At 44.9% G+C, this 11,167-nt stretch overlaps 1 protein-coding gene across 1 annotated transcript in view; it reads right to left on the bottom strand.

Annotated features, from left to right (window-relative positions):
• Window positions 1-138: 138 nt before the first annotated feature.
• Window positions 139-11,167, bottom strand: part of SPMIP11 (sperm microtubule inner protein 11) — a 28,984-nt gene continuing 17,955 nt past the window's right edge. The window contains exons 2-4 of the mRNA XM_056120144.1: window positions 3,440-3,562; window positions 582-726; window positions 139-263 (exon numbers count right to left, since the gene is read on the bottom strand). Coding sequence (XP_055976119.1) covers window positions 215-263; window positions 582-726; window positions 3,440-3,562 — 317 coding nt within the window. The 3' untranslated portion in view covers window positions 139-214. The remainder of the gene's footprint in view (window positions 264-581; window positions 727-3,439; window positions 3,563-11,167) is intronic.

Genomic DNA, 11,167 nt, shown 5'->3' with positions numbered 1-11,167 from the left:
GCTCCGTGGAGTATCTCTCCCATATCTGATCTCGCAGGTATGTGCTGGAATCATTTCCTCTCCCCCGGCCCCACCCCAGTGCACACAGCTGGCTTCAGTGCAACCTCTTTACTGTGTCTTATGGTCCCTGCCCCCAGTCAGTCCTGGGAACCCGGACACCCCCTCATTGCCTCCTTCCAGACTCCATCTCGTCTTTGTGCAAACTGTATCCTTCTCAATATAGACTGAAGGTTCTGTCATTGAGAAGAGAGTGATCCATGAATCTGGAAAAGAGAGACAAAGTCTCAGGTTCAGACAGATTTGGGGAGTGGGAGGTGGGGACAGAAGAGATTGGGAGATACACACAGGGAATCATGTTTCTGAACTCCTACATGCTTGGCTGTGCCTGTTCAGAAGTCATCCTTCAAATCATTAACCACTTTGAATGCCACCACTGCCCAGATTCTGGCTAAGAGTTCACCAGCTTTCACTGGTAAAATCCAACCCTCTTACTTGTTCCTATCTTTGAATTGATTGAAACAGCCTCTGGGATGGAAGGGGGAGCCCTTCCTTTGGTTCCCCTGAACCCCTCAAAGCCTGACCTGGTCATCGGACTTTTGCTGAGGCAATAGCGGGGGCTCCGCATCCATGGCATGGTCTCCTCGGGGCGCACTCCTGGAGCTGCACTGCGCCAGAAGCTGAAGTTCTGAGCGTCAGTCAAGGGCACTCTGAAGACCTGATTAGGGACTAAATGGTTGCAGAAAGGGCAGGTTATGCTATTGCTTTATTTATTTATTTATTGCTTTTTTGGGGTGACACCTGGCGATGCACAGGGGTTACTCCTGACTCTGCACTCAGGAATTACTCCGGCAGTGCTCAGGGGGCAATATGGGATGCTGGGAATTGAACCTGGGTCAGCCACGTGCAAGGCAAACACCCTACCAGCTGTACTATCGCTCCAGCCCTGCTTTTTTATTTATATTTAGTGAGTTATTTTGGTTTGGGAGGCACAACCAGCGATGCTTAGGGATGACTCCTGGCGGAGCTTGGGGGACCATATTGGATGCTGGGGATTGAAACCAGTCAGCCACGTGCAGGGCAAGTGCCTTTCTGCTGTACTATCCCTCCTCCGCCTCACAGTTGCTTTTCATTTCTATTTTTGTGATGATTGAACCCAGGGTCTCACTCATGCAAAACAAGTGCCCTGCTACTGAGCCACATCCCTAGCCAGTCATCCAATATCTTGAGAAGGTTCTCAGCCCCCACCCTTTTTGTTTGTTTTCTCGGCCACACCCAGTGGTGCTTAGGGCTAACACCTGGCTCTGCACTCGGTGATCTCTCCTGGTGGGCCCAGGGGACCACAGGACGTGGAGCCCAGCATGGAGCCACAGGTCAGCCACATGCACAGCAAGGCCCTATTCGCTGTACTCTTTCCTGCCCTCTCACTGTCACTGTCCCCCCGTTGTTCATCAGTTTGCTCAAGCAGGTCCAGTGATATCTCCATTGTGAGACTTGTTGTTACTGTGTTTGGCATATCGAATACGTAGCTTGCCAGGTTTTGCCGTACGGGCGAGATACTCTCGGTGGCTTGCCGAGCTCTCCAAGAGGGGCGGAGGAATCAAACTCAGGTCGGCGGTGTCAGCTGTGCGCAAGGCAAACGCCCCACCTGCTGTGCTATCGCTCTAGTCCTAATAACCTTAAAATATTTTATACTTAAGAGATAACTATTTAGAGAATTTATTCATGAACATTCAAAAAAAATGCCTGAAAGTAGTTTTTCAAATTAAAATGTAATTGTAAGATAATTACAAATTCACAAACAGTTGTGAGGAATGATTCACACTTGCCTACTTCCCTGTAGTAGTACATTATGTGGGAGAGGAGACCGGATTCCAGCCAGGGTGTCTACCTGGTGTTCTACAGTAATTGGCCTGTGTATTAGTGGTGCTGGAATTGCCTTTCTTTATCTACCCTGCCGGGCTGGAGCGATAGCACAGCGGTAGGGCGTTTGCCTTGCACACAGCCAACATGGCCGACCCGAGTTCGATTCCTCCGCCCCTCTCGGAGAGCCTGGCAAGCTACCAAGAGTATCTCGCCCGCACGGCAGAGCCTGGCAAGCTCCCCGTGATGTTTTCCATATGCCAAAACACAGTAACAACAAGTCTCACGAAGGAGACGTTACCGGGCCCGCTCGAGCAAATCAATGAGCAACGGGAGGACCGTGACTGTGATCTACCCCGTTGGGTAACCAAGCATCTGTTCTTCATTTCCTTGATTCTTTTCATTAAGAATGTTATATAAAAGTATCATGCACGATGTGATCTTTTTGAGATAAATCCCTTGGTGATTCTGCCTACTATACCTGTCCATAGTTCATCTTCGATGCTTTTTCTAAAGCTCATTTTATCTGATGTTCGCAGTGCTAGAGTGCTTCTTGCTTTCCTGTGGTTCAGTGAAGCTAATTACAGAAACTTGCTCAGAATCACACAACCTGCTGCTGTTCAAAATGGATTTCAGCCCTAATGCTTGTTCTCCCTCCTCACAATCCACAAAATCCTTTCCTAATGGTCTATTTTCAGTTTGATCCTTACAACAATTAAGATTGAGACTTGGCCTTTTATTTTTTTTTTAAGATTTTGGGTAATTCCTGCTGATGCTCAGGAGTTACTCCTGGCTGCACTCAGGAATCACTCCTGACAGTGCTCCAAGATGCTAGAGATTAAACCCAGGTAGACCGCGTAAATGCCTAATCTGCTATAGTATCTCTCTGGCCCCACGCTTGGCATTGTTGGTGCCTTTGTTTTGTTTTTCAACAAATGAACAAGGTTAATAAAGGATATGACTGCCTCTTAGGGAGACAATTAGAAAAAAGGCAAAACCAAGACTCAAATCTTCCAAGTCTGATTCAATTTTTATTTTGTCATGTCACGCCATAATTCAAGTTTATGTTCTCCTTGCTCTTCTCAGTCTCTCGCTGTGGCTTTTTTCCTTTCCTGCCCTATCGTCATGCCCTACCATACCACATCTCATTTCTGATTTTTTATAGTTATGGGAGCCACACCCAGTGGTGCTCAGGGGGTGATGCAGTGCTGTGGACTGAACGGGCCTCACACATGCAAGGACTGTGCCCTCCCACTAAGTTATATTCCTGGCCCAGCCATTCCTGAGGACTCAGGTACACCCATTGAGCCTACCAGATGTCTGGTCCATAGACTTACATGGTTTTTTATTTTTCATTAAAGAGCTGTAATTTACAAAGTGATTGATAGTTGTTTTTTTGCAGATAATATTTCAACACTAATCCCACACCGGTGTCAACTTCCTTCCATCAGTGTTCTCATATTCCCTCTCCACCCCAACCTCCACACTGTCCCAGCCTGTCAACTTGACAGGCACAATCCAGTGCTTTCAGCTGAGGTTTCATGTTTTCAGTTTTGTTGAGTATGTGTTTGAGACTTACGTGTTTTTAACAAAACCTTCCGGACTGCTTCCTGGTACTTTTCATGGCTATTTTGGTGCACAGGATAGTTCCCATCTTCTGAGAAAATAGGGGGAAGCCTGGTGGGTACTTTTTCTTCCTGGTCTGAAATGAGAGCAGACTTGTTCTGAGTGCAGCAAATAGAGCTCTGGAATGCCCTTACTCTCTGGTCTGACAGAGACCATTCCTCCTATCTTGCACCCAATTATCAGGGTCTCAGGAGCCCAATCTCAGGATTTTAGGAGTTTAAATCCCAGGGACCTGTGAAGGAACACCACTTGGTCTCCCTCATTGCTTTTGCTCCTCCCAGATTCCTGGATTTTTTTTTATTGTCTTCTGTTATGAGGAGGATATTGACAGATACTGAGCCCTACTTCATGCCAGTGAAAAAAACCTCTTATCTAGATGGACACACCTTTCCTGGGATTGACATATTTGCAAGGGTTCATTGGCTCTCAAAGAGGAAGTTATGTTTGAGCTAAGTTACTGAAGATAAGGAGTTCATGGGACCCAGTGGTATCAGGAAGAGCATGTCAGGCAGCAAGAGGGTTCTCAAGAAGCTGGCAATTGATTTGGAGCCTGATTAGTGCTCAGTGAAGTAGAGAGGGACATAGGGGCATGGCTGGAAAGGTAAGTAGGGTAGTACAGACTTAGTGTTTTTTAGGTTCATTAGGAATGGAACCCAAGCCCTCAGAGATGCAAGGCAAGTGCTCTACCACTGAACTACATCCCTGGCCAGACTTCATTTCAGACTTCATTCTAATGGGTAACTCCTGACTCTGCACTGAGGAATCACTCCCGATAGTGCCCAGGGATGCCGGGATAGAACCTGAGCCAGCCTTGTGCAAGGCAGGCACCCTAACCACTGTTCTATCTCTCCAGCCCACAACGCTTCTCTTTGTAAAGGCCAAAACTCTTTGTAGAGACTGGATCTTTCTTATTTTGGCTATGCTATAAATGGTTTGTGTTCGTTCCTCCAAGATTTTTATGTTGAGCCTGAAGAGTTAATATAGCAGGAACGGTGCTTGCCTTATGTGCAGCCATCCTGGTTCAATTTCTGGTCAATTTATGCACCCCTGAGCTGTCAGGTGTCATTTGAGCACAGAGCCAGGCAAAGTCCCTGAGCACTGCTGGGTATGACCCAAAGACCCAAGATTTATGTTGAAAAACGAATGCCAAAGGGATATTTGAAGTGTGGCTTTGGGGAGATGACTAATTTCTTAAGAATGGAAGAAGTTACAGGGCCAGAGTGATAGTACAGCGGGTAAGGTGTTTGCCTTGCACATGTTTAACCCGGGTTCCATCTACAGCATTCCATATGGCCTCCTAAGCCTGCCAGGAGTGAGTCCTGAGTGCAGAGACAGGAGCAACCCCTGAGCACCCCTGAGCACCACCAGATGTGGCCCCAAAGCAGACAAACAAAAAATAACGGGAGACATTATGTCCTTATGAAAGAGGCATGTGAGGCTGCAGTGAAAAATAGTTTTTGACATAGAAGAGGCCCTCACATGACATGCTGCCAACATGCTTTTGGACTTCCACAACTGTGAGAAGCACTCTACTGTTTATGCACTATCCAGTCTCTGGTATTTTGTCATGGAAACCTGATCATGAAGATGCTTAGCCTTGAGGCTGGAGAGATAGTACAGCAGGCTGGGCACTTGTCTTTTGCTCAGTTGACCTGGATGCAATACCTGCACCCCATATGGTCCTTTGAGTCCCATTAGGAGTGAATCCTAAGCACAGCTGGGCATGTCCCCCCCCCCGCAAATAAAATAATAAAAATCCTCAAAATAAATGAGGATGAATACACAAACATCAGAATCTATGAAGCACAGAAAAAGCAGTATTAAGGGGAACTCCACAGCAATACAGGGTACATCAGACAAACATAAAAGCTCAAATCAATAGCCTAACGTCATAGACTGAGAAACTGGAAAAATAAGAACAAATTAATCCCGAAGTAAATAGAGGGGAGAAAAAAAAACAAACCGGAACATGAGAAACTGGAAAAATAACAACAAATTAATCCCAAAGTAAATAGAAGGGAGAAAATAAATGAGAACAGGGCCAGAGCTACAGTACAGAGGTTAAGATGCTTGTGTTGCATGTGGCCTCTTCTGGTGTGTTCACTGGTATTGCTGGGAGTAAGTCTGCGGCACAGACTAGGAATAGTCCCTGTGCACTGCTGGGTGTGGCTCTCTCGGAGAGCCTGGCAAGCTACCAAGAGTATTCGATATGCCAGACACAGTAACAACAAATAACACCCCCAAAATAAAGTTTAATAAATCAGGGCTGGAGAAATAGTACAGCATATAGGGTGACCTCGGTTCCATATGATCCCCTGAGCCCACCAGTAGTGATCCCTGAATGTAGAGCCAGGAGTGAGCCCCAAGCACAGCTTAGTGTAACCAAAAAAAAGACCGCTCCCCACCAAAACAAAACCGGAAATCAATGGTATGTAAACCAAGAAAAACTATACAAAAGGTAAATGAAACCAGGAGCTGGTCTATTCGAATGAATAAACAAGTCTGACAAACACTTAGCTACTCACAAAGGTGAGGGTGGGGAGAAAGCCCAAATAAATCAAACGAGATGGAAAGGGAGAAATTACAATGGTCAGAAATACAAAAGATCCTAAGAGGTTTCTGTGTCATTAAGCTGGAAAATTTAGAAGAAATTGATGAATTCATGGACTCAAACTCCTGACTGAACAGGAAGAATTGGAAAAACTGAAGAGGCCAATGATGAGAAAGAAATTAAAACTGCAGTTAAGAAATTCTACAAGTTAAAAGCCTAGGTCCAAATTGGTTCAGTGAGTGCTACCAATGGAAATCAAAGCGACAATGATATCTCACACCAGTGAGAATACATACATCAAAATAGACTAAACAATCAGTTTTGGTGCAGATGTGGAGAGTAAGTAACTCTCGTTCACAGTTGATGGGAATATCACCTACTTCAGCCTCTGAAAATCAGGAGATTTCTCAAAAAATCAAGAATAGCAGCCAAAGCGATAGTACAGCAGATTAGGAGTTTGACTTGCATGCGGCCCACCTGGGCTCCATCCTATGCACTCCACAAGATCCCCCAAACTCACCAGGAGTGATTGTGAGCACAGATTAGGAGTAAGCCCTGAGCATAAACGGTGTGTCTCCAAATTAATAAACTCAGGCTGGAGAGATAGCATAGTGGGTAGGGCACTTGCCTTGCATGTGGCCAACCTGCGTTCAATTCCCTGCCTCCCATATGGTTCCCTGGAGCACAACCAGGATTAATTCCTAAATGCAAAGCATGGAGTAACAGTGTATTGCCAGATGTGGCTCTGAAAACAAAACATCAGCAAACACACAAAAGAAGAATAGAGCTCCCATATGATCTAAAGATTCCAATTCTAAGCGCAGAGTCCCCAGACACCAAAAACATCCAGTGAAAAAGATAATATGCACTAATAACTAGCATATGGAAACAACCTGAATGTCTAACAACAGATGAATGGATAAAGTTGTGGTATAGGGACCACACCTGACCACATTCTAGGTGTGGCCCCAATACCACAATTGCATTGCATGAAGCTGCAGTGGATGTGACCCCAATTTAAATTCCAGCAATACAATGCTTAACAACCCTGAGCATTGCTGAGTGGTCCAATCCCTTTTCACCGCCCCCCCCCCAAAAAAAGAATAAAGAGATAAAATAAATAAAAGAAATTGTGGTATATTTGCTCGAGCGGGCCCAGTAACGTCTCCATTGGAGACTTTGTTGTTACTGTGTTTGGCATATCGAATACTCTCGGTAGCTTGCCGGGCTCTCCGAGAGGGGCGGAGGAATCGAACTCGGGTCGGCCGTGTTGGCTGCGTGCAAGGCAAATGCTCTACCTGCTGTGCCATAATGAAATACTTTGTAGCCTTAAAAAAGATAAATCTTTTGTTTGGGGAGAGGGGGTGCCGCACCTCCTGGCTTCCACTCAGGAATCACTCCTGGCAGGGTTTAGGGAACCACAGGAGTGCTGGGAATCAAACCTGGGTCAGCTATGTGCAAGGCAAGTGCCTTAACTCCTGTACTATTTTTCCTGTTCCTAGGTAAGTTTGAAAGTATGTAATTTGGTTAACAATAGACTATGTTGTACAGCTTTCTAGGACTGAGTCATCTTGTATAATTACTATCTACCATTTCCTCCTTCCCTAGCCTCTGGCAACTGCTTTTATACTGTTTCCATGAGATTGTTTTATTTTTCCATTTAAAAATATGTTTAGGGGTCTAGAATGATAGTGCAGTAGGTAGGGCATTTGCCTTGGACGAAGCCAACCCAGGTTCAATCCCTGGCACCCCATATCAGCACCACCCCACTCCTGATCCACCAGGAGTGATTCCTGATCACAGAGCCAGGAGTAAGCCCTGAGCACTGCCACTGCCGCGAAATCACCTTACCCACTGTCCTACCACTGTGGCCCTACTGTGAAGAATGCTTTGGTTAATAATGATTATAACAGTATAAACAGTGGGTAAGACACTTTTGTGGCAGTGGCAGTGCTCAGGGCTTACTCCTGGCTCTGTGATCAGGAATCATTCCTGGTGGATCAGGAGTGGGGTGGTGCTGATATGGGGTGCCAGGGATTGAACCTGGATTGGCTTCGTCCAAGGCAAAAGCCACAATCTCAGACCCGCGCATGGCTGAACAGACTGGGGTAAATCGAAAAGGGACAGGTTGGTCTGGTGGCCCACCAAAGCAGAGCCCACGGCAGCCACTTGCTTCCACAATCCAAAATTGCCGCCATACCCCAAGCCTGACTCCAACGTCTCAGAACAGACCTCATCAAGATATAATTTGTTGAAAATTCTGGTATGTGGGTTTTGTGACTGAAATCTCTAGGCTTTCTCAGAGTTGGGATGGACTACCTTCCCCCACTTCCCATACTCATGGAAGTACTGGCAGTTTCCCCCATGAACCAACTCCAGTGCCACCCTGTAAGCTTTACTACTGGCCTTACTTCATACGCTCATAAATAAATCCTGAAAGAGCTCAAAACCTGCAGTTAATCTCAGACCCTCACATGGCTGAACAGACTGAGGTAAATCGGAGGGGGACAGGTTGGCCTGTGCCCACCCAAGCAGAGTCCTGGCAGCCACTTGCTTCTGCAATCCAAAATTGCCACCATCCCGTCTCAGGATGGACCTCACCAAGATATAATCTGCTGAAAATTTTGGTAGGCATGTTTTGTGACTGAAAGCGCTAGGCTTTCTTTGGGGTCAGAATGGGCTACCTCCCCCCACTTCCCTGTACTTCCAGAAACCTCAGCAGTCACATCCACACCTCAAAGCTTCTACCCAATTGAAAAGCTACTCCAGCCTTACTGTTCCAATAAAAATACCGAATGCTCTGAACAAACACCATGATCTTTTAACACCTGTACTGCAAACCACAATGCACAAAAGGGAAAAGAGAAAGAGAGAGAGGAAGAGAGAGAGAGAGAGAGCAAGAAAGAAAGTACCTCCCATAGATGGATGCATGGGATAGGGGATGGAGGGTTGGGGGATTGTGAGGGGGAAATGAGAAATAGTGGGAAATGTACACTGGTGGAGGAATGGGTGCTGGATCATTGTATGACTGAAACCCAATTATGAACAGCTTTGTAATGGTCTATCTCACGGATATCCAACGAAAAACATTTTTTAAAAAAGTAATGAGGTGTTCATGCCCAATTCGATCAGCTTAATCAACAGCTGAATAAATAGCAGTACTCCTTGGGGCTGGAGCAATAATACAGTGGGTAGGGCATTTGCATTTTGAAACTGATCTATAACTCCCTAATAAGCAAAGAAAAACACTTATTAGAAACAACATACATTTTGAGTTTTCAAACATTTTGAAACTTTTTAAAAAAATTTTATTGAATCACCATGAGATAGTTATAAGCTTTCATGTTTGGGTTACAATCACACAATGATCAAACACCCATCTCTCCACCAGTGCACATTCCCCACCACCAATATCCCCGGTATACCCCCCTTTCCCACCCTCCCCCTGCCTCCATGGCAGACATAATTCCCCATAATCTCTCTCTACTTTTGGGCATTATGGTTTGCAATACAGACCCTGAAAGGTTATCATGTTTGGTCCTTTATCTACTTTCTGCACACATCTCCCATCCCGACAAATTCCTCCAGCCATCTTTTTCTTAGTGATTCTGTCTCTATTCCAGCTGCCTTCTCCCCTTTGCTCATGAGTCAGGCTTCCAGCTATGGAGCAATCTATCTGTCCTGTGTATCTACTATCCTTAGGTGTCAGCCTCATGTTATGTTGTTTTATACTCCACAAATGAGTGCAGTCCTTTTATGTCTGTCCCTCTCTTTTCACTTAGCATGATGCTCTCCATGTCTATCCATTTATAAGCAAAGTTCATGACTTCATCTCTCCTGACAGCTGCATAGTATTCCATTGTGTAGATGTACCAAAGTTTCTTTAAACAGTCATCAGTGCTAGGGCACTTGGGTTGTTTCCAGATTTTGGCTATTGTGAACAGTGCTGTAATGGACATACAGGTACAGATGTCATTTCTACTGTGCTTTTTTGCATCCTTGGATCCTTGCATCCTTGCATCCCAGAAGTGGTATTGTGGGGTTATATGGAAGCTCAATTTCTAATTTTTGAAGTACTCTCCATATTGTTTTACAGAAAGGTTGGTCTAGTGGGCATTCCCACCAGAAGTGAAAGAGTGTCCCTTTTTCTCCACATCCACGATAGCACTGGTTGCTTTTGTTCTTTTGAATGTGTGCCAGTCTCTGTGGTGTGAGATGATATCTCATTGTTGTTTTGATTTGCATCTCCCTGATGGCTAGCGATGTGGAGCATTTTTTCATGTGCCTTTTGGCCATTTGTATTTCTTTTTTAAGGAAACTTCTGTTCATTTCTTCTCCCCATTTTTTGATGGGATTGGAAGTTTTTTCCTTGTACAATTCTACTAGTGTCTTGTATATCCTGGATATTAATCCCTTATCAGATGGGTATTGGGTAAATATTCTTTCCCATTCTGTGGGCTCTTTCTGTATTTTGGTCACTGTTTCTTTTCAAGTGCAGAAGCTTCTTAGTTTGATGTAGTCACATTTGATTATGTTTGCTTCCACTTGCATGGTTAGTGCTATTTCATCCTTAAAGATGTTTTTAGCTTCAATGTCATGGAGAATTCTGTCTAAATTTTCCTCTATGTACCTTATGGATTCATGTCTGATATTGAGGTCTTTAATTCACTTTGATCTGACTTTTGTGCCCGGCATTAGACAGAGGTCAGAGTTCATTTTTTTTGCAGGTAGCTATCCAGTTTCCCCAGCACCACTTGTTGAAGAGGCTTTCCTTGTTCCACTTCACATTTCTTGCTCCTTTGACAAAGATTAAGTAGTCATATATTTGGGGGTCTGTGGCAGAATATTCAACTCTGTTCCATTGGTCTGCAGGTCTGTTTCCAGCCCAGTACCATGCTGTCTTAATTACTACTGCTCTGTAGTACAGTTTGAAGTTGGGGAGGGTGATGCCACCCATCTTCTTTTTCCCAAGGATTGTTTTAGCTATTCGTGGGGGTTTATTGTTCCATATGAATTTCAGGAGTGTTTTGTCTATTTCTTTGAAAAATGTCATGGGTATCCTGATAGGGACCGCATTGAATTTGTATAATGCTTTGGGCAGTCTTGCAATATTGATAATGTTAATCCTCC

This window comes from Sorex fumeus, unplaced genomic scaffold (assembly GCF_029834395.1).
Source record: "Sorex fumeus unplaced genomic scaffold, SorFum_2.1 ptg000042l, whole genome shotgun sequence".
NCBI classification, from domain to species: domain Eukaryota; kingdom Metazoa; phylum Chordata; class Mammalia; order Eulipotyphla; family Soricidae; genus Sorex; species Sorex fumeus.
Note: the sequence above shows the minus strand (reverse complement) of the source record. Positions and strands in the feature narration are given on the sequence as shown.